The following is a 23,569-nucleotide window of genomic DNA, read 5'->3' on the forward strand; positions in this document are numbered from 1 at the left end:
CACTCTGACAGGAATGATTTGTGACTTTTTGTGATAATATTTTTCAAAAAAATAAAGACTCATACAATCTTTCTGTCATTTTAGACAGTCACAGATCTGTCATATGGGAGCGATTATACATGATGGAAAGGCTTATTTACTTATGCATTAAAGGTCACATTCTTCCAGCTCTAGCCAAATCACTCAATCATGAGGTCTGCATAACAAGAACTGCTGCATTTAAATCAATAAGGACAAGTTTCCAGCAGCTTAGATGAACAGCAGCTTTCCCAATGATCTGACTGATCCATGAAAAATCTCTAAAAACAGTGAGGATGAATATAGATAACTGCAGTTTGCACCTCTTTTTGTTTACCCCCCTTCTGGTTATGGAAGATGACAGACTATTTCCTTGCATGGGGTGAGTGAATATACCTGAGAGCACCTGGAAATACAGTCAGTTATTGGCATGCACTAGCTAAACGTCTTCCAGGAAAAAAAAATTTTACTCACCCTCAGGTTTTTTTCAGTGGACAAAGGTTTTCCCACAAATTCAGGAAGGCTGTCTCCAGCAAGGATCTTAAAGGAGCACATCAGCATGCTACAAGGCTCCAACAAGGCAGAAGACCTCCTGGAAAATACTTCTTTGGTTGGGGAAAAAGTCTGTTAATTAAGTGAGCAGCAAGGTACTGTTTGCAGGATTTATTTACTAGGAATGGGAAAGAGTGGATACAACAAGAAGCCCCGAAACATAAAGCTACACAGAGAACTGCTCATGACCTAAAACTCCTGAGAGAGAAAGGTTTGTGCAGGAGGAAGAGTTCTAGTTGTCTGTAGGAGGCTTCTGATCAGCTCCTCGCTTATTTTCTGAAATTCGGCAGGATTTTGGACAAGTAATTTTCTCTCTCTGTGTATATCTTGTCATCCAGACAATGAGAAAATGAGGCTGCCTTGCTGCGCAGGAGTGCTGTAAGGTGCTCTGATGTCAGATGTCATTCAGGAAGGCTTCACAGCTGGATGTATCAAAAAGCCCATTAGAACTTACTCTGTTCTGCACAAGCTACATTAAGCTCTTCAGTGCTGCTCATGCCCTATATCTAGGTACATGTCCATAGTTTAGGACAAATCCTTCTGCTTTAAACTGCTTAACTGCAGAAAACTTCAAAGAACTACATTCTTCTATCAGAATGAAGCCATTGAGTTTATTTTAGTATTAACTAGCTGTTAAGTTCAAGTAAAACTGGTTTGGCTTTTTTTTTTTTTTCCCCAGAACTGACCAGTAAGGAGCTGTCCCTGAATACTAATTTCTAAAGCTCCATGAGAACACTACTCTGAAGCTGAGTTATTTTAATGTGGTTAATAGCAAAATGTCTCCATTTTACACCAGGAAAATCAAGAGAAACTTGACTACTAGCTTGGGCTATTCCATCTTACTCATTTAGGCTATTTCACTGCACTTCTTTCTAATCAAGGACCTTCCCAGCTCTCCTAAGTGCATCACATAGAGAGGGATTTCTGAATTCCATGAGGGCCTGTGCACTACCTACTCCCAGTAGATGTGGCTGGGAACTGTCATTGTCCTCATTGCAGTGACAAGACACTAAGAAGGCTGCTTTAAGCCAAGATAATTCAAGATTGGTCCATGTGTGAAGGGCATTTTGGGGAAACTGGACTATTTGATTGTAGTCCTTGAGGGATGAGTATTAGGCATCTAGAAACTGCAGCTCTCTAGTTTTAAAAAGTCTTCTGTGACAAGACAGATGCAGTAAGGAATTGTAGCCTCTGACACAGTTATTTATGCTGCTGAAACATCTTGGGGCAGAAGAAAATCAACCCAAAAGCCTTTCCAAGATTTGAGGGGTGCAAATTATAAAGTTAGGATTGTGCATGGCAACCTAGAAGATACAGCCCACAGGAAAGACAATGTTAAGGCCATATGACCTTGGGAGTATGCTTTGCTGCCAGCAGGAATTGCAGATATGCTCTGTTTTGGGCATGCTCCCAAGGAGATCCTTTTCCTTAACAGCAGATATATACCCTGATCTCCCTTCTGAGCTGGCTTTTGCCTCCGGGCTGTCTGTATGATACACAAATGCTCTGTCTCCTTATGCCTGGTCTGCCCAAAGATGCTTCCACCCCCTCTGCCATCCTCTCTCACTGTCCTGTTTTAAACCCTTTACTCCTGTGTACCAATGGTCATGGATGTTGGTGACAGCACTGATTTGGGCTGGTTAGGAAGAGATGAGATGTTACCCTATAATCCCAGAGGCCTTTTAAAAGAATGTGCCCTCAGCCATTGTGGGGCAAACCCACAGCAGCAGCACTCAGTGCTAAAATGAGAAGCGATAAAGGATGCTGCTTGGTTCACTGCTCCACTGCTCTGCATGCCTTCAGATTTGGATTTTCAAATCCTACAGAGCTACAGTGCCATGGCTTAAAAGTCAGCTAACCACCTTTACAGTTCCTCCTTTCAACTCAAAAATGGAATTCCCTTCACTTAGATTTCTTCTGCCTGATCAAAATTTTCATCCTTGGCTGTTGCCGCTGAAGATGAATAGATCACATGGACACAGCTCGAGGTGTGGTGAAAAGAAGAAGAAAATTTATTTTTCCTCCCAGGATTTATAGGTCTCTGACCACAGCCAGGGATTGGATGGTCAGGATAACACTTTCCCACTGCACTGGCCATGAGAGATGCCCATCACAAGACGTGTAACAGAAAGAATGTACACGTATCTATGTTTACAGTTACTGTCCTGGGAAAGTCTTTAGAAAGCTATGTTAGCAAGCTCAGAAGCTGAGTTTTCAGGGTGACACTTCGTCACAGATTTTTTTTGAACATGAAAATTAGTTACACTTTGGAGTGACACTTTACAAAGATGCTTTCTTTGTAAGGGAAGGGAAGGAAAGGAAAAGCAAATCAGATATGAGTCTAAAGGTATTAGACTCAAACAGCCAACTTCCACCCTGCCTGACCACAGCCACAGAACACAAAGAGTTATGACATTCTTGGGAATGTATGTTTATGTAAATGTTACCTTTTTATCGCAGCTGGTAAGGTCCTGGTCATTCCTACCACAGGAGCTTTCACAATCATTACTGACCCCCTTTTGTGTCCCTCAGCTTACACAAAGTTGTGTAGCTTGTTGCATTCCTAGGAAGATGCCTGGGTCCCTTTACACTGGACAAAAATGGCTTTGAGTAGTTCAAAATTTAAATACCTACTGGCCTCTTGTGGGCTGTGTTGTTACATCCTTTACACTGGCTTCAGCACTTTTTCATTCTTGGAGTAACAGGATGATAAAACTTCAAGCACGATGCTAAAAGGAATAAACCTGTAGGTCAAAAAGACACTTTTTTATTTAAAAATAAACATTACCTTCCCAATCCCAGGTTGTCTTATGACTGATTTTGACACCATTTCAACACTTGGATCAAAGACAGACTATGAAATAATTTAACAGGGTTTTTTTTAATGCTCAAACCAAAATATGTGGGGTTCCAGGTTTCAAACAGTTAAACATGCAAAAAAATTGTGCTTTTATGTTTAAGCTGTTTCCCAGTGCTGCTTTCACACTTCCAGGCTTTGGCTTTGTTTATTTTAAAATTATATATGCAGCACTTTCTCTCCATTCCAAGTCCAGCCAGTTCATTCAGTTACTCAAGCAGCGACTTGGTGTTTTAGAAAATCAGTTCACAACTTCAGATTAGAGGTCATTCTTTAATCAGCTCTCTTCTATTCCTTAGTAAGTCTAAGATTCTGCCTCTTCCTCACATGTAGGACTTCATTCCCAATGGGAAGGGTACTTCTCAAGGAGGGAATGAATTACAGATCTCAGCTTGTGTATTTAGTTTTTTTTTAACTTTACTCGTGTTAACCGCAGCGCTGCTGACATAGGGCAGGAGATTGTTTTAGGTGGGTAAGGCCAATCCATCCTGCAGAACACAAACAATCTGTCTGGCTTGCAACTAAGGCTTAACAAGATATAATGGCAATAAACTGCTTAGCTGACCACACTTGATTTCTGTTTGGAACAGAAGGTTACCTACTCCATATTTATGTTAAATTCAGTTGAAAAGGGAGTCTAGTGCAGGAGGCACCTGGGTTATGCTCTGCAAAACACAGGAACTGAGAAAACCAAAGAACACAAAAATCTAGCCAACTTCCACAGGCTGCTGGGAACAATTCTATGGGCAAACTCTGGAAAAAGTAATAGACACTACGGTGTCCCATCCCTCTTCAGGAATATACCACCTTTTCCTGATGATTTTCAGGTGATTTAGGTGCTAGGTTAGGAAAGAAAGAAGAAGGTGAAAAGTTTAACAAAAACCAAGAAAAAAACAGCGCAGAGGCTGAAGCGTTGTCAGCTTTTCCAGTGAGCAAAAAATACCACATAGAGAGAGCCAAAATAAACATGCTGTTTCACAGGCTAAAGAAGGAATCCAGCAAGTCAGATGCTGATCCTTTGTCTGGAAGCTTGTGTTCTATTAACACTGATCAAATCAGAATTGTGTAGAAATGGGACTGGCAACACCTCAAAGTGGATAAGGTGTTGTTTATTGCTTGTTTAATAAATGCAGGAAGAAACCAACCTTCACTTATCTCTTCAGTATTCTACTTGAGGAGCAAGAGCCCAACTTGGCTACAGAGAAACCTGCTTTCTGGACTGAAAGTTGTGTTTTCCCCAACGAAGACCAAAACACTGACAACACAATCCAATTCCTCCCACCTATCCAAACTGACACCTTGACATTTGTGTTGCCTGAGTGTTTGCTTTCTGTACTCTTCACAACATCCTAAATACCGAGAAGACAGCAGTGGATGTAGTAAAACCAATCAAACATGGCTTTCCTTCTTTTGAAATAGGAGGAGTCAAAACTAATTTTCAAGAGGAGGATTCCATCGTGCATTATCAGTTTTGATTTAATTCCTGACAGGTTTCCTTGTGTGCCTCCTTCAGAGGCAAACAAGATAGATATGCAAAGGAAACCTGCGCAGGATATCCCCTTCTGGTCCCTGGAAATGTTGCCTTTGCCTTTTCAGAGGAAAGTTGCACCTGGTACTGGGACTAGGGGAATTAAAGTCAGACTAATAAAAAAACCTAAAGGCAAACACAACTGCTTCTCAGTGGAGAAATACTAGTAGTAAGATGCACATAACTGCAGGTTTCTACCCCCAAAATTCAGGGATGAACATGTATGCAGAAAAGGTTGAGCTCTCTGAGGGGTGTCTAGCTAAAGACAAGCTCTGTCCACGGAAAGAGATGATTTCTGGAAAACACTGGCTATCAACTTACTGGGTTTAAAGTAGTGCAATACAGTGGCTTATTTAATTCTATTTTAAGCATAAGCAGTAACAGGCAGATAAGACAAAGAACCAAGAGGGAGCACAAGTTGAGTAGCATGGTCCAGCAGAGAGGAAGGGCCAGGAACTGCAACACCCTTTGCCAGACTGTTTAAGCTTTATGTGTTCAAATGTTCAGAGCCATATTGCCAGCTCTGGTGCCAACCTGGCTTTTAATTCTGAGTAAATAATTTAGTCTCTCTCTTCATTCAGCTTTGCTATCATCTGAGTAAACTTGACTGCTGGGTATTACATGGCCCAAAAGCTTGGGCAGGTCTAATCATAACCCCTTCTGTGACTTTCACACCGTGCCATGAGACTGTAGCATCTGTTGTACTCAGGTGCTGGAGCCTGATCTCTATCAGTGTTCAAATAAGAGTGGATTCTTCTCTTTCCTTGAATGTAATCGAGAAATTAACTTCTTTGTGATTATGTGAAATTCACTTTGAGACACAAGAAATCAATGCTTGTGTTGCCTAGAGCATGCAGATCTTTGACTGCCTGTACTTTACGCACAAAGCTGCAAAGGCTGCTTTCATTCACATATTTCTTTTGTGCTTTTGAATGGAGGATTTTTTTTTAACTTACAGGAGCTTGCTTGAGCTGCTCTACTTTATCCTAAGGTGACTGTCACTCTTGCAGACACCAGGAAATACTCATCTACAGACTTGGCAGGAGAAACAAGGTTATTTCCAGGGACTTCAAAAGAAGTGTTTTGTTTTTTCTCCATAGCAAATCTATAAAGAATGACCATCTATGTGCAGGCTGCATGATTCCTCCACTGAAGAGACAGCAGGGAAGTGACAGCAACCAAGGTCCTGTTTTGTCCTGTCTTCATTCTCAAGTCAATTTTGCAACTGTGAATTCACATGTTAAGATTTTTCCATTGTAGAATAATTATAGAGGAAAAGACCAGAATAAATAGATACTTTTGAAAGTCTTGGAAGAAATGCAATTCTCTTCCCTACATGACTACTAGGTAGCTGACATTTAAGAATAATTTGACCAAGTCATCTTTATCTTGAACCTTCAGAGAACGAGTTGTGCTTTATCTGGGGACAGCCCTTACACTCAAGTGCAACCTTAGCTTTTGTTTTTACGTAGCTTTGGTACCTGCTGATATCAGACTATCTGCATGAGGACAGAACGTGCTATTGGCCTGTTACCATGACAGAAACAGGATAAAACTGCTTAAGTGTGGTGACCAAACCAACCAGCAAACAACCAAGGCACTGAGCTAGGCTCTGCCCTGTGCAAAGTTTATCAAACAGAAGACATCACAGTTGGTTCTAAATAAAATCAACCTATGTTTGCTATATGCTTACCCACTTGGAGAGAGGAATTCAGCCCTCTGGGAAACAACTGTGTTGTAGGTACTAATCCTGTGGTCTCTGGTACAAAGAGTTCCAGGCACTGAACAGGAGAGAGTGGATAAAATATGCTTGGAATTTTCATTTAAGAGAGAAAGAGTAAAAAGACAAGCCTAGCCAGAGACATAGCTTAGCTTGGTTCCTATTGTCAGCTCAGTTTCAAACACACTGATTACAGAAGCAGCAGCCCCACTCATCTCAAGTGCTTGCACACGGCCAGAGCTCCTTTCTGCTAATCTCAAGCACTTCTTAAGACTACCTCTGCTGCCAGAAGAGATCAGAACAGCTGATAAAAGGTCCTTCAGATCTCAAATTCTATTAAAAAAAAAAGTAAAGAAAAAAGAGACAGAAATATGTTAATTATGATAAGGCCAGAGAGTAAATACGAGGATTAGCTCCAAATCTGTTAGACAAAATAACACTTCAAGAGGTATTTGAATATTTTGATTCTGATCAAGTGGTGTTTCTCTTGCCTAGTAGGAGGTGGCAGCAGTGCAGCCCTCATCACCAAAGCATGCAACAAGGCTGACATGTGCTTTGTAGCAGTGAATTGATACTAAACAACCTGATTTTATCAACAACCCCACTCTCAGGACATTCCACACATGTTGAACGGGAGTGGACAGCAGGCCAGATTTCCTTCACTGGTGTAAATCATTCACTTCTACTCAAGCCAGTGAAGCACTGCCAACTAACACCTGCTGAGCATCTGTGCAACGACCTCAAGGTCAGTGTCTTAGAGTCCTTTATACCTTAAATAACCATAAAGTTATTCTCCTCTAGAAAATCTCCTTGGGCAGAAGGTGACATATCTGTTGAACTTACCTCCTATATGCACATTGCCCTCCAACCAACAAGTATTCTTTAGCAGATGCATGGGAAGCTGATGACAGAACAAGTAGTTTTATTCACTGAGTCAGTTTTGCCATGGAAGAGCACTGAAAAGCTGGAAAATATTTATAGGGAGTTCCACTTTCAATGTTATTCAGAATACCAGTGGTTATTGTGTTATTTTTAAAGGGTGCTTAGATGCAATAGTGTTACCCTTTTGAAAAAGTTGGTAGCACCGAGGAGAATATAGCTATCAAGATTTACATAAAACTAACAGTCGTGTTATGCTCAAAAGCTTAAGTTTATTGCTCTCTTTAATGACTATCACCAGTATTTTAAAAAAGAATGCCAGTTCTTTCTGCTAGCTTCTCACTGAAGGAAATATTTTAAATACAGCAATAAAATCAAGTGGTTTAAAGATAACACATTTTGCCACACATTCATGCAAACCCTGCAGACAGGATTTTTACAGGTTCATGGATACAGAATAAACACAAAGATGTGTACTGAAATATTGGGAAACTTTTTCCCCACAGTGATGAATTTGTAGGTGTAACGTTTCAGGCCTTACCCTGCCCCTGCTGACGTCAATGGCAAAACATCAGTGGGAGCAGGATCAGCCCTTATTGTTCTGAGAGCTGCTTTACCTTCTCCTGATTAGGAAGTGCAGTAAATTCGCAGAATCCTCTGCACTAATAAAAGCAGTGGGTTTTGGTTATTGTTACAAATAAAGAGAAGCAAATATATTTTTAGTAGGTCATCAGAGCTTCTATTCACAAAATACTCATCTTTCATGTTAAGGATCCTGCTACCTCCATTTTTCTCTGCTCAGTGAAGCACTAAAACGTGTGCTCACCTCTAAGCATTAAACACAAACCATAATCTTCCCAGCCTGATTGAAGTCTAAACCAAAAAGCACAGGCAGCAATCTATATTACTGGAAAGGAAACACTGTTGCCTGGACCTCTGGTTAGAATGGGTTAATTATTGTCTAAATTTGGTTTGAGGGCAAATTTATCACAAAGCAGCCAAAAAGTTCATGCTTTTTTTTTTTTAAAGCTGCCTTTAGGATTTGCATTAATTTTAATAGGCACTGGACACATGGTTACCCCTCAAAGCTTTGAAACAAGTATAAATTAATAGAATAAAAGTGATTTAATTATTAGACTGCTAATAAAGATGAACTAAAAAAATTCCTCACCTGACTTAGAATCTCAGATTTCAGGAGAAATTGTATTCTATGTAAAAATAGAAACTGTTTGCAGAAATACAATCTGTTTGCCAGATAACTAAGATGCCCAAATATTGACAAAGAAAAGGTAAAGCACAAAGCATTAATGTTCAGATTAATGTCTACTCAGATTCACCCCGCTGTCATGATACTGGGGTACACTGCTGGTAAGAATTCGAGGCAAGAATTTGACTCATTGAAATATTGTTTCCCCCTTAGTTCTGATAACACTGGTAGTGGACTGCTTTAGAAAAAATAAACAAGCAAACATGATGTGTGAAACATCATTTCAACGTGAATCTACTTGAGTCTTTCTATGCAGAGGCTCAGAAGGTTTACAATACACACAGTATTCGGTAAATTTATATGTAAAAACAATCAGAAAGAGGCAAAAATTTACTTTCAAGCTTAGTCAACATACGGCACATTTCAGCATGACAATTCAGAAAGTTTCACACTGTATTTGGATATATTAGCAAGGACCTTTTAAAAAATAGCAAACTGAAGACAGTGTATTTTTCTGGCTTTTTCTTGCTTTTGTAACAAATGAAGCTGCTATTATTATTTACAGTATAAATAAGCCTTTTTTGGTGAAGATTATGTCCTGTCACATATGTTTAAGACAAGGCGTATCTCAGCTCTTAAATGTCAATGCAAACAAGAGCATAAAAGCAATATCAAAGTAAAATAGTATCTTTCCAGCTAAGACAGCCAGGTTACCATGTGTCTCTTATCAGATCTGAAATGTATCTGAGTGCAGTCAAAAGTTCTCCTGGCTTTAGCCTTTAGGAATATCATGAACACTTATTCTTCTGCTGCTCTAGAAAGCTGCTTTCCGTACAAGCTCATGACATGATGCACAAATTGATACTGTTCACAAGTCTGGATCATTCCACCCCTGAAAGGCAAGAAGAAAAGGGGAGGGAAACAGCAGTCTTATTACTCAAAAACACATGAGGAAATAGCACAGCTAACATGAAACTTGTGCTCCACACCAAAGATCTATTCCAAAGCTTTCTGAAATGAGTGAGAAGTGCCCTTTGATTATGACCAGCTTCAAGTCTGACCTTGAGCTCCATTTCGAAAGTTTCTGCTAACAAAGGAACAGAAGGTAATGAGAACAGGAATGGGCTTTACATTCATTTTCCTTGGCAGAGGCTCTCCTCCAACAAAGCACTACCATTGTAATTTACTACCTGAGCACCTATACTCCAAAAACCTTTCTGTGAAAAGTAATTCCCATCCCAAAGCCCTGGAGAGATATATGGGAGCAGGGGAATAAAGAGGGGAACCAGCTTATCCAAGACTTCAAAAATGCACTAGGGACTGAATTTGGACCAAAGAGGGACAGGCCAGGCCAGGCAAAGCCAAACCAGCCCAGACAGCTGATGCAATTTTCCCATTCTGCAATGAGGATTCCTTCCTCTATGCCACTCCACATCAAGCTTTTGGCAAGTTAGTCAGAGAACTAGAGATGACCAGCAGGATTTTGGAGCACACAATGTTACTTTAGAAAGGTAACTTCAGATTTGAAACTGAGTTGACTGCTTGATAGCAAAATATCCCTCAGCACAGTAATCTGTTTTAGTTCAGTTAATTTTTCAGCTTTTAGAGTTCTCTTTAAAACTGAAACCTGAAAGGAAATGCAAGCAGGAGCAAAACCAGTTTGATTTTCCATGTGTTATTAGCCTGTGTATTTCAGCAAGGAGCATATTAACCAACATACAAGCACTACAGAGGGAAACAGAAATGAACAAAATCAGGATGAAGTTGTTAATTTTTAGCAGCTTCTACTAACATTTGAAATTTTGCTAAGAGTACCCCTTTGAAAGTGATATGATCTCTTGACAACCCATTATGAAGAAAATTAAAACTTGTGTCTGAAGCTCACAGAGTGAATGCAGAATTGTGCCAGCATTGGTGCTGGTGCACAGATCCTGGCAGCACAGTGCCAAAAGGAGGCCGAAATGACAAGTGGAGTTGAGGAACATGGGAATCCATGGGTGACATGGAGCCAACCAGACTGTGTCAGTCTGAGGAAGAGCGTATGCAGTGCATTCCCTTAGAAACCTCACCAGAGGCCATTCATGAAAATTGCTTCCTCTCAGCCAAATGGGTAGCAGACTGCTAGCACCCTCCTTAGGGCCCTTTTCGATGGGGTCCATCTTAACCACTATGGGTCACACAGTAGCCATACCTGTAAGGGGAAGATCAGTGGGAAATACAACCTTATCCTTCAGCCCCTTGCACTTACTTTGTTAAGCAGCTGCTTGAAATAACACTTAACAATAAGCAGGGAAGGGCAGGGACGAATTCTCCAACAACTAGCAAAGGTGAGAAACACACACTGTGTTTCTAAAAAAAATATAAATATTTCCTAGCTGAGCATCTCCTCCCCATCTGCTCTACTTAATACAAGCTCACAGTTGGTTTGTTTTTAAGTCCCTCTGTGCTCCACACAGCACTGAAATGTATCTATGTCACACAAGGAGTACAAGGAACATTAGTCATATCTGATGATTCTCCCCAAGAAATTAATTATCAGGGGGTTGCACCCTGAAGTTGAAGCAACAGAAACACTAGGATGGCCATTGAGATTCAGACCACAGGAGATTATTTTCCTTTTTATCTGTTTTCCTGCTGTGTGGTGGCTTTCTCCCTTGCTGCACATATGCATACCATGACATGTGCTTGCTGTCCAGGCTTTGGCACAGAATTATATTTTCACCCCTATTTGCCACAGAAACCTTTGCAATCTGAGTTGCATTGTGGGAAATGACAGCAAATGTCTCTCAGCACTGTGGAAAGGATGCAGGAATGATTACTTCCTCTCCTGAGTCATACCAGGTTATTTTAGGACCATCTGTTGGCCACTGATGCAAAGCCCAGTGCACAGAACTTTTCCAAGGGATTTGTGAGGGAAAGAAGGGAAAAAACCCTTTGTTCTCTCCTTACCCATGGCAACCTCAAAGGTGGTTCTCAGGGCTAATGTCAACCTTTCTACTTCTGTGTAAAGCAGGGAGGTGCAGTCTTTCAGACATCTATTCTGGCCTGAATTCAGCCTTCTTTCCGTAAGTCCCTGGTGACTCCTTCCCACCCTAGACAGTAATGATCAGGCAAGAGGAGGAGACAGTCTTCCCTCTTACAGCTGCCTGGACACTGTCTCAGCCTCTCATGTTACTTTTGAAGCCTCCTGAAGATTTTGGGGGGAGTTATTGAAAATGAGAGTGGGTGGCTTCCAAGAGACTACAAGCCATATTTTCAGTCCTTGAAGAAATCATGCTTTTCTGTAGGAAGGATGGTGATCTGCTTTCCATCTCGAGTATTTTACCCCATGACATTTAAATGGCTTTTATCTATTCCATCCCACTCCTGAGAGCTACATGGCAGCTACAGAGGCTCCTGCAGTCTTTCTTTCCCCCTATGGTGTCCTTTAAGTATGAATTTCCTTCTTCAGAGTCTTAAAGTGACTGCCAGTTCCCCTCTCCCTTCAAAGCTAGTATTTGCAATTGGCCTGCTGTATCACACACATTTGTAAGCAGGCGCCTTTAGCCTTCATTTGTGTGGTGATTCCCCTGTGTAGCATTAGTCACAGAGACAGATATTTCACATCCAGACAGATATTTAACTGGACCATAGATAATCAGCATTCACTATTCATATCCTGGCTTTCTTTTTCTCAAGAAATCTTCCATTGTCTGAGCTAAAATCCACCGAAACAGCCAAATCTCTAAGCCCCTGCAGGTCCCTGTCTATCAGAGCCTCAGCAGGGCAGCAAGCATTTCATTTTTTGCCTCCCACTGAGCATAATTTCTTCCCTGAAATAAAGTTCAGCGTGGGGTTGAGGTTCTTTTTTTTTCCTCAGAAAAATCTTTGGTATGTTTTTCGTGACATCTCTTCCCCCGACTACATTTATCATTATCATTAGAGAGGGCACTGAGACATGTTTTGATGGCATTTGAAACCAGTAGGAGAGGAAAAAATAACATCTCTGGTACAAAATTCAAGTCTGTTTACTCCATAATCAAACTCAAGGTGGTGTGTTAAGAAATGCTTAACTGGAAACCATTAAATTTGTGGAGATTTTCACAGCTCCTTTCATATGTCTGCAAACACTCCAGGTTGTGCACTCTCCTTCCCCAGGCAATGTCTCTCCCACCGTGGCTCACAGCTCCAGTGTATGAGATGAGTTTTCATTACTCCTTCTGAGAGGACAGTGATGATCTGTGGCTCTGAACTTAAGTACAGCAGATCTTTGAGCCTTAGCTTTTGTAGGAATAGGGGGCCAACTTGTCAGCTGGTAAAAAGTCACTCCTTGCTGCATGGAGATGGGCAGCTGTGCAGACTTTGATGCCAGCTGTGAACCTAAATCAGCTCTAGCGCTGTTCATTAATGTTTACTGCTCAGGCAAAGACTACAAGTCAGAGGAACGTTCTCTCTTCCCCTCTATTTGCTTCTCCTTAAATAAGGGAAAATATTAGCATTTTTTCTTTTTGTTTTCTGGAAAAAAACCAGGCTTTCTTACCTGTCTAACCGTAACTGGCAGGCTGTTCGCAAAATGTCAACTATGCCCTCGTTCTTCAGCTGTTTACAGCAGACACTTGTTGCAATAAAGCAGCCAGTCCTCCCGATGCCTGCACTAAGGAAGGGAAGAGCAGAGAGAGGCACTGGAGATGTCAGAAGGATTTTGGAACTTTCTTGTCAAATGACTGCCACTAAACCAGCACAGACTCCATGATCCCTTTTGTCCCTCCGACCTTTGCCAGCTGAATGCTTCCAGATGGAAAGCCGTAACTAGGAAAAGATACCAGCTTCACTGGATGACATGATTAAGTGTGAGCCATCACAGCAAAAGGGTGAACATTGCAGATACAGTGCTAAAAATGGACTACTGGAGACTCACTGACCCAGTATCTTGTTGAACCTCTCACTGAACCATTGAAAAAAAGCTTCTGCATTTCTTAGTAAGATTTGGTTTGACAGCAACCCTTGCTCTGCAGGCAAACTTTGCTTTGCAATTCTCAATTCTAACCGCTTCTTTGAAAGCTATTTTCATTCACAGGTAGAGTAAAAAAACCCCAACCCTAGGTTAAATAATTAGAGTTAACAGCACTATAGTAAGCGTGATGTCATTTTCTGACCAGATCTACAATCTAGTAACTTGAATTAGAGCAGAACACAACAAATTCGCTATCAAAAAAATTTCTTTAATTTTTCCTAAACGCTTTTGTATCTGATGCAGTCCTTAGTTAATGACCAGAACGGAGTTTATTTTCAAAGACACAGGGCTATAGAAGCTGCAAATTCTTCTCATCACCTAACAAACTACCAGCAAATGCTGGAAGCCCTTCTTATGTGTGAAATAAGTAAGTGTTAGATAATTAATAATACTCAGGAATAATTACTTGAAACAACTACAGGAAATCCTGCTTTCATTTACATTGTGAGAAAATTGTAATGCAAAACCACTGGCAACAAACGTTCAAACAACATTGGAGTTCACTGTTCACAGCTGCCCACAAGTCCTTCATCTTCCACTTGACCATAACCAAACAGACCACAGAACGCAGCTCCTGATACTGCTTACTGTCCAGAGACCTCAGTGTTTTGCAAAGGGAGGGAACAACACCCATTTTTAGATAAAGGAAACAACACATGTCCCAGGACAAGCTGCAGGTCTCTCAGTGGCTGAGACAGCAATGGGTGGCACGCTATCCACATAGAACACTTCATAATCCTATCACCATGTCTCTTAGTATTTTTTTTTTTCAAATAAAAATGCCCCGTTTCTCCCGGGATTATTACTGTGTCATGGGGATAATATGTGAAATAAGAGTTATGCAGTAACCAGCACCAGATAACATAGTTCTTCAAGGAGCTCCTGGAGAGTCACAAATTTCATGGACAAAAAAGAGGACCTCCTTACAAAACGTTTCTTAGTTTCATCTGAACTCTGCCAAATTTTCTCCACATCTGTTTTAAAACACAGGCAGAAAAACTGGACATATGGCATCACAGGAGCGTTTTAATAGTGATTATTCCATATTAGCTTGTAGTCGGATCTTTGATGACACAAGGCTACCAAGCATTTCTGCCAAGAGGCTCTTTAAAAACATTCTCATTGTATAATATCCATTTACTATGGATTTTGGAGAGCAACCATCTGCTGTTTCCTAGAAAACATTATTCAAAATTAAGTAAAATTCTGTACAAAAATAAATTTGGCAAAATGTATGTTATTGAAATTATGGAAGATTACCCTGGCAAGACTAACTGCATCTGTTATCAGGCTTTCTGCTATTTACCTTGAACAACTATTTTGAGGACACTAAACACTGGCAAAACAGGGCTTCCTTTTAGACCTCTGGAATGTCTCCAGTTCTCCAAGAACTGTAATTCATCGATGCTAAACTTTTATGGTTTAGAGTGTGTGAACCAACTTTTTTAGAACACTCTTGGATGAAAATCAACTAGCATATCTGATTTAATAGTGGTTGCTGATGCTTAACATGCTCCCTAGTTAGCAGAGCAGAAGAACATACTTCATCATGTCTACAAATGATAAGTACATCACCCCTTTTTCTTTCTGAGGATACAGAAGTATCTATCCTCATCTATTTTTATTCTGCTCTGATTGATAATTACAATTTTCTCATCAGGCATCAAACCACTGTAAAGACTTTGCTTCTTCCATAGAAGTTTTCATCTTTGCCAAGGATTTTTACTGATACTTCAGTTGTACTATCAGTTGCATACGTTTCCTGACTATAGATTACTACTTGCTGTAATCAGCTTTGCCACTCTTTCATTCATGTATTGCATTTAAATTGTCTTTGGCCTAATAATGATTGAAAAAAAAAAAAAGCAAAGAAGGAATCTACAAAACAGGGGGTTTTGATGCTTGAAGTTGAATGTTATTGTTTGTCTGCTTGCATGTGTCTTCCTACTCAATTTCACCTAAAGTATGTTAATCTTTGCTAACCTGGCCCTTAAAAGAATTAAAGGCATATATTACTGGTAAGGCAAATAAAATGAAATTATTCTTGCAAGTAACTGAGCTACTGCCAGCTTCTGTGTTCAGCTCAGACTGTATCTGAATGCAACACTTGATAACAGAAAATCATTGTCATAAAAGCTTTGAAACTCCAAGTAAATTGCAGAAGCAGTCGGGCAAGATTTCACACGTGTGACTAATGGCCTATATGGCAGTGTCTACACTGTGTCACTGCATGTGAAGAAGCCCTTGGAATTCAGACACAACATTTATTTACCTGCAGTGAACAATCACTGGGGCATTCTTCTCCTCTGCACTCTGCATGGCCTCTTCCACTTCCAGTACTAGCTGTAACAGAGGAGGGGCCTGGTCTGGTGTCTTCTGGTCTGGCCAAGACGTATACCAGTAATGTTTCAGGTTTCTGACTTCGTCTCCTTTCTGCAATCCAGTTAAGACAAACACCACAAAAGTTTGACAAGAACTCACTGTAAATTGGTACTGAAACATGGCCTTCCCTTTAAGACTGAGGGGATTAAATCAGTCTGCTGGAAAGATAACACGGCTGGGAACACGCAGTCCAGGAGACCGCTGCAGAGCACTGATGAGATCTTTTTGGCTCAGAGGGGGTGAAGGAGCCAAAAGGGAGAGGTGTCCGTGGTATTAAATACATGGCTGGGCACATGAAGGTTGGGGGCAGCCTTGGCTACAGTGGCCAAGAGATGGTAGAGGATCCTACATGGAAGGAGCAAGGGCAGTAAGTAGGATTGCAAGCCTGAACTTTGGAAGACAAATTTGATACCTTCAAGGACTTAATTGCAAGAATCCCTTGAATTAGGGCCCCAGAAGATGGGGGAATCCAAGACAGCTCCTTAATATTCAAGTATCACTTCCTCCAAGCTCAATTTCAATGCATCCCTCTGGGTAAGAAATCATGCAAAGAGGGCAGGAGCCATGCATGGATGAGCAAGAAGCTTTTGTCAAAAAAAACAAATCAAACAAATACAAAAAACAACCCACAAGAAGGAAATTTATGGAATATGGAAAAAGGGACAGGGCACTTGGGAGGAATATAGGAATGTTGTCAAAGTATGCAGAGATGTTACAAGAAAGGTTAAGGTCCTGGCAAGGGATGTCAAGGACAACAAGAAGGGTTTCTTCAGTTACATCAGTAGCAAAAGGGAGAGCAGGGAAAATGTAGGATTACTATTGAATGAGGTGGGAGCCCTGGTGGTAGAGGATACAGAGAAGGCAGAATTACTGAAAGCCACCTTTGTGTTCAGTACTCATTGCCAATGCTGGCCCCTCAGGAAAATCCCAGACCTTGAAGACAAGAAATTCTGGAGAAAATGACAACTTTCCTTTGGTTGATGAGTATTGGGTTAGAAAGCATTTGGGTAAACCTGACACCCACAAATCCATGGGCCCCAATGAGATACACCCATGAGTGCTGAGGGAGCAGGCAGATGTAACTGCTAAGTCACTCTCCATCATCTTGGAAAGATCATGGAGAACAGGAGAGGTGCCTGAAGACTGAAGGAAAGCCAACACCACTCCAGTCTTCAAAAAGATGGCAAGAAGGAGGACCCAAAGGGCTACACACCAGTCAGCCTCAGGTCCGTCCCTGGAAAGGCAATTAAATAGCTCACCCTGCATATCACCTCCAAAAATGTGCAGGAAAAGAAGGTTGTCTGGAGTATTCAGCATGGATTTACCAAGGGAAATTATTCTTGACTGATCTGAAAGGTTCCCATGGTGGTATGACTGGCTAGGTGGATGAGGGAAGAGCAGGAATATTGTCTGTCTTGACTTCAGCAGGGTTTTTGACCCAGTCTCCCATAACCTCCTCATGATGGAAACTCAGGAAGCATAGGTTAGATGAGTGGGCAGTAAGATTGAGAACTGGCTGAATGGGTTCAGAGGGCTGTGATCAGCAGCAAAGAGTCCAGTTGAAGGCCTATAGCCATGGCCTTCCCCTGAGATCAATAAGTTCAGCTCTGTTCAATTTACTCATCAATGACCTGGATGAAGGGACAGAGAATACCCTCAGCACATTTTTTGATGATGATAAAATCTAGGAGGAGTGTCTGACACACCAGAAAGCTGTGCTGCCATTCCATGAGACATGCGCAGGCTGGAGAATTGGAGAGAGGGGAACCGATGAAATTCAACACAGGCAAGTGCAGGGTCCTGCATGTGGAGAATAACCCCGGCACCAGTACAGTCTGGGGGATGACCAGCTGGAAAGCAGCCTTGTGGAGAAGGACCTGGTGGACAACAAGCTGCCCACAAGCCAGCAGTGTCCTTGTGGCCAAGGAGGCCAATGTTGTCCCGTGGTGTATTAAGAAAAGCAGAGTTGTCAGGTTGTGAGCAGTGATCCTGTCTCTCTACACAGCCCTAGAGAGGCCTCACCCTGGAGTGCTGTGTCCAATTCTGGATTCCCCAGTTCAAGAGAGACAAGACACTACTGGAGAGGCTCCAGCTGAGGGCCATGAAGGATTAGGGCACTGGAGCACCTCAGAGGGAGCTGGGCCTGTTTAGCTTGAAGGAGAGATAACTGAGAGGGGACCTTATTAAAATCTGTATCTGAGGGGAGCATGTCAAGAGGATGGGTCAAGGCTCTCTTCAGTAGTGCTCAGCTACAGGACAAAGGGCAATGGGCACAAACAGAAACACAGAAAGTTCCATCTGAATATTCCACCTGAATATATTTTTGAGGGTGACAGAGCATTGGAAGAGGCTGACCAGAGAATTTGTGAAGTCTCTTTATCTGGGATATTCAAAATTCACCTAGAGAAAAACACATGCAACCTGCTTTAGGGGAACTTGCTTTAGCAGGTGGTTTGGACCAGATGATCTCCAGTGGTCCCTTCCAACCTCAAACATTGCTAAATGGAACAGAAATCCAAATGGGAAGGCACACAACAAAGAAATCTGAACTTCAGATATCATGACTGCATTTCAGTAAACTGCTTTACGAAAAAAACAAACTCAAAAAAATTCCTCCCCCCTCAAAATATTCTGCTCTTTTAGTGCCAAGAGCTGTGTGCAAAACACTCCAGGCAGTCTGTTCTCTCTTGACAGATTCATTCAGCAAAGCCAGAGCTGTGCTTGTGACATAATTGCTTTCATTATGTATTTGACAGACAGAGAGCCAGGAGCCATATCTCTGTCTCTGATAGCTAGATAAATAGATGAGGGAGAGAGATGGGAGGTTATTTTTCTATCTCTTCTGACAGACAGACTTATATTGGTTTCCTGTCAATTCTGCACTTCTCTTAGACATGGTGAGAAATTCAGAGGCAGTATGGAAGGTGGGAATTTTAGCTAGCTGTGGTCCAGGTCTTTTTGAGAGATACAAATTCTGATTCTCTGTCTCAGCATGGTTATGAATACAGAAAATGTGCTATTTCCTTTCTGGAGTGCCAAGTAGCACTGTGAGCTTCTGATTTTGTGTGTTCAAAGTGATATCCTTCTGACTGACTTCTAAAGGTACTAAATAGTAACATCGTGTCCAGGGAACTGGCTTTACCCTTGCAGCCATTTACCCAGCTGGCACAGGGCATAGTAAATGTTTGCAAAAGGTCCAAGAACAGAAGTGTTAGCTTCCACAACCCTCCCTTCAACACATGGCTGGCTGAATTGGAGAGAGAGAGAAAAAAAAAAAAAAGACAAATATAACTCTTTCTAAAGAACAACGCACAAAAATCTGAAAATAGATTCTGTCATGTATACTCCCAAGTCCCTCCCTATGCTTGTCAGTCACTAGATGCTAAGAGTGCTGTGTGGTTGTGCATTTTCCATCCTTCTCTTTGGATGACAGAGCTTTTTGCACAGCTTCACAGTGAACTAGATTGAGAAAGCGATCATGTTAAATCTTTTTCCTTTCTTGAGATGGATTAATTTTCAGATAGATCAATCAGGTATCCTTTTAGCTTGGCACACAGTCACAAACTGTGACATAAGAGATGGCACAAGGGTCAGAACAAGAGCTGCACAAAGGGAGGCTCGGCATCATACTGTTCCTTCCTACACTGTGTTTAAAGCAGTCATGGAAGCGTAGCCATAGGATCCTTAAGGCTGTGTCTAGCTCACTTCAGGAAAAGAGAGCCTTACTATCATAGCACAGAGTCTGGCCTTAGGTTATTTATCCTAGGGAGAAAATACTCCGTTTAAAAGAGCATAACTAGTTATCATGAATCGTACTTGAGCTCATCACAGTAAATCTGATCAACACTGCTCTGAAACGCAGTTGCTTTTGAATATGTGACTACGTGTGAGTCACAGAAGTTATGAAAATCCAATTCTTAACTCAGTTGTGAAAAATTATAATAAAAATGTTGTCAATAATACTGAGAGAAAAGTAAAATTAATCTGAAGAAAAACATGAATCACTACATAAGTAATTTAGTTGACAGCAACAGAAAACAAAGTTCTAATGCTGAACTCTGGATACCTTTAGTTTTGTGTACTGTGAAAAGTTTTATGCTCCTGCTTGGAGAACCCTGACTTCTGTGGTTCTGTACACTTCTGCTTTGACTTGAACAAAATATTCTCTATTGATGGTTCCTTGAGACTGAGAAGACCTGGGAACAACCAGGAGGAAGCAAGATTAAATTGATGGTTTGAAGTCTACCATCACGTATGCTGTAGCTGAGATCATGACTCAGTGGCAACATTCCCTGAGAAAGGAAAACAAGTCTTGCCCATAAGCCTGATCTTTTTCTAAATTCCCAAAACCTGACAAATCTTGTCCCCTGTACTGAAAAATGACAGTCCACTCTATGAAGCATGCAGTAATCATGTATTTCTGAACACTCCTGTTTAAGGGCAAACTGAAGTCAGTTCATGGCTTTTCCCATTTTCACTACCAAGTCACTTAATGTATGCATGGTTCAGAGCTGCTGCTCCACTATTTCCATTAAATGACAAATGCACAGCTCTAGGGAATGGTAACTTAAATGGAATCTTTATTTCAAGTCTAGAACTCAGCAGTATGCATCCTGACATTTGTGGGTGGAGGAAAGAGACATTGACCCACTAGTACTGAAAACAAAACCATTGTCTAACTGAAAAGCAAAACCAGATGAGCTGCAAGTCTGCAACATGTAAATATTCTTCACTTCCCACTTGTCAGGGAGTGTGATTTTCTCCTTGCTGCCTTTGCCAAAAGCATGAGTGACAGACTTTCTGCACTCTGAATCCAGACATAAGATGTCATATGCTGGCTTTCTGCCCATTAGCATATGGCTGAAGAGACTAGAAACTGGTTGGATAAAAGGAGTTCTTCCCGCTTGGAAAGAAATTGTCATGTTATACTGAGGTCGGGGTAGATCTGGCAGATGAAAGATGTATGAAGTTTATGTAAACAGACTGTTACTGAAACATCTAGCTTGATATTCTAGAAGCTAGCAATGAAAAGAGTTGTTAAATAGGACTCTTACTTTAGATTAAGTAGTATCTATCTAGAGTACTTAAAAAAATAAACCAGTGCTAATATTTTCTATCATACCTTACTAGGTATGTAAAACTACACTTGCAAAGTAGGAAGCTCTCTGCAAGCTGACATTTCATTCTAAATGATCAATGAACCCAGAGGAAAAGGCACAGAATGAGTCACTGGTTTCTTACCCAGTGAACCCCATATTACTACTACTGGCCTGGTGGCTTTCAGACTGCACACATGCAGCCTAAACCTCTGACTGCTTATCTTCCTGTAATCTTCATGCTGGTGAACGGGACAAAGCTAAGACTCCAGTAATGAAAAGTGGTATTTGTACAGCAGTACACTGTGCAGAAACTTTCTACACAACTCCCCCTGAACATCTGCATTTATAGATTTAGACAGCTAAGCTACTGTAGGTACATTGGAATGATTTACCTTTAGGGTGATGAGCCTTAAACGGTAATCGTCTGCTTGTATGACTCTGTTAACTGTGATTTCTATTCCTTCATAGGTGACCTGTTCCTCTGGCCAATATTCTGTGCATTTCTGTGTTCAATATAAAACAAATCCAGTTAAAGCAGGTATCAAAGGAGGCTTGTATTTTTTCTCCCCTGAAATTGAATATAGAACATGCATAGATGAATATGAATAAATTTTGTTTCTATAATAAGTACAAGCTTTCACTTACTAAACAGGGACACATTTCAGCTGATTTTTGCTGCATCCATAATAGCCTGATTGCTTGATTAAAAATGCAGAAATCAAGTAATTAGTAACCAATGCTTTTAAATACACACATCCTTATTTATCTTTATGCAACTGATGTGCATTTTGAAGGCTCATTAGAGAGGCCGGTAGCAATGTGCTTGTGTTTTTTAAATTAATCCTTTTCTTAAGATAATAATGATTAGTATTATATACACTAGTTACCAATATATCTGTGCTGCATATATACTGATATAGAAACACAAAATACAGCTTTTCTATTTTTTATAAAGACTCAATGCTCTCTGAATATAAAATGATCATTTGTGTGTGCTTTTGCACAAAATAACATGACTGGGGATGTTTGGGGAAATAGATTATGTACCAAAATCCACTTAAAATTGTCAGTGAAAATCTTTCAAAGCTAGGGAACTAAAAGGCAGCAGTAGCTAAGAGAGAGGTTGGACTACTACATTTGATTTTGCCAAAAAAACAGTCAGAGATGCAGCCAGCACAACCTGACACTTAGAAACACAGAAACTATAGTCCATTTGCAGATCTGCTTTGTGGTACTGATACACTAGAGATGAGCCAGTGAAAATTTGTAAGCACTCTGATCCTGGAAAGAGGGCTAAAAATGACTGTGGTTTTGTATTTAGTTTCTCTAAATTAATCAATATGCAAAGGCAGAGACAGGTATTTCAAGATGGTGCACAAATTAATTCATGTACAAGGAATGACGTGAATGAGGCACAGCCTGAGAAAAAGGCTCCGTTGTGATAATGCAAGAAGCTATTTCATTATCACAGGGGAGTAGGTATCTGCTATTCAACAAACCTCAGTAAAGAAGATGCTTGTAAGATTCCTTTAACACAGCTGTACACAATCTTGAACGAAACAAGTTGAATCATTTTGCTCTCCCCCACCAAACGTAATTCCACTTGAGGAGAAAGACTAACAACGGAAAAGTACTTGCAAAGTTACTGAGTCAAAATTTTATTGTGTGGGAGAATCAGTGTTCCATCTGCACAGTACATCAGTTAATAACCCACTAGGATTGTGGCCCACTGTGTCTCTGTAAAGTTATTTATGCAGATTGTGTTTTTTCTTCCTCTACTCATAAACAGCAGAATCCACTGCAAAAATTGTCAAGAGCACTACTAGCACAGACATTGCTCTGTTTAAAGGAGTGGAGTAAGATTGCCCACTCATTTCTGTGGGCTGTCAGTTCAGATTAGAAGTGACAGAGGGCTGAGGTGTAGAGCTTTTAATACACACATTAGTGAAGTCATTGCACTGAGGAAGAACAAAAAGCCTCTCTTACTAGCATTATTGCTGAGCAAAACTTTTGGGTTTGAATCTATGTACTTTGAGTTCTGTTATTCATCTATTAGTATAAGAGTTGCAGATAAATGAAGTGAGGGTAGAAGACATTTACATGAAAAGACCCTGTATTTATGAGATTGCTGACACCATTACATTTTTGACACAAAATGTATCAGGAAGCTCTGTTGTGATATACAGGCTGTAGCAAGCAGTAGTTCTATAGTACATCAGCACTGCAGTGTACTGCTTCCCAAGACTGATAAAGATGGGTGAAACACTTGGTCAGTGCAGGTAAGAGGCAACCCAGAAATCAAGGTTACTTGGCTTTCCTGTTCTGTTTTCCCAT

General features: G+C 40.8%; 1 protein-coding gene across 39 annotated transcripts in view; it reads right to left on the reverse strand.

The window, feature by feature from the left end:
• Positions 1 to 7,806: 7,806 nt before the first annotated feature.
• PTPN5 (protein tyrosine phosphatase non-receptor type 5) overlaps positions 7,807 to 23,569 on the reverse strand; it is a 75,823-nt gene continuing 60,060 nt past the window's right edge. For 38 of the 39 annotated variants that reach the window (XM_086892947.1, XM_086892941.1, XM_086892950.1 and 35 more), the window contains 4 exons: positions 21,628 to 21,738; positions 16,027 to 16,187; positions 13,281 to 13,394; positions 7,807 to 9,653 (listed from right to left, as the gene is read on the reverse strand). In XM_086892947.1, the coding sequence (XP_086749073.1) occupies positions 9,560 to 9,653; positions 13,281 to 13,394; positions 16,027 to 16,187; positions 21,628 to 21,738 (480 nt within the window). In that variant the 3' untranslated portion in view covers positions 7,807 to 9,559. The remainder of the gene's footprint in view (positions 9,654 to 13,280; positions 13,395 to 16,026; positions 16,188 to 21,627; positions 21,739 to 23,569) is intronic. The other variant, XM_023929047.2, reaches the window with a different exon arrangement.

The sequence above is a fragment of the Cyanistes caeruleus genome, chromosome 6, assembly GCF_971803275.1.
Source record: "Cyanistes caeruleus chromosome 6, bCyaCae1.hap1.1, whole genome shotgun sequence".
NCBI classification, from domain to species: Eukaryota; Metazoa; Chordata; class Aves; order Passeriformes; family Paridae; genus Cyanistes; species Cyanistes caeruleus.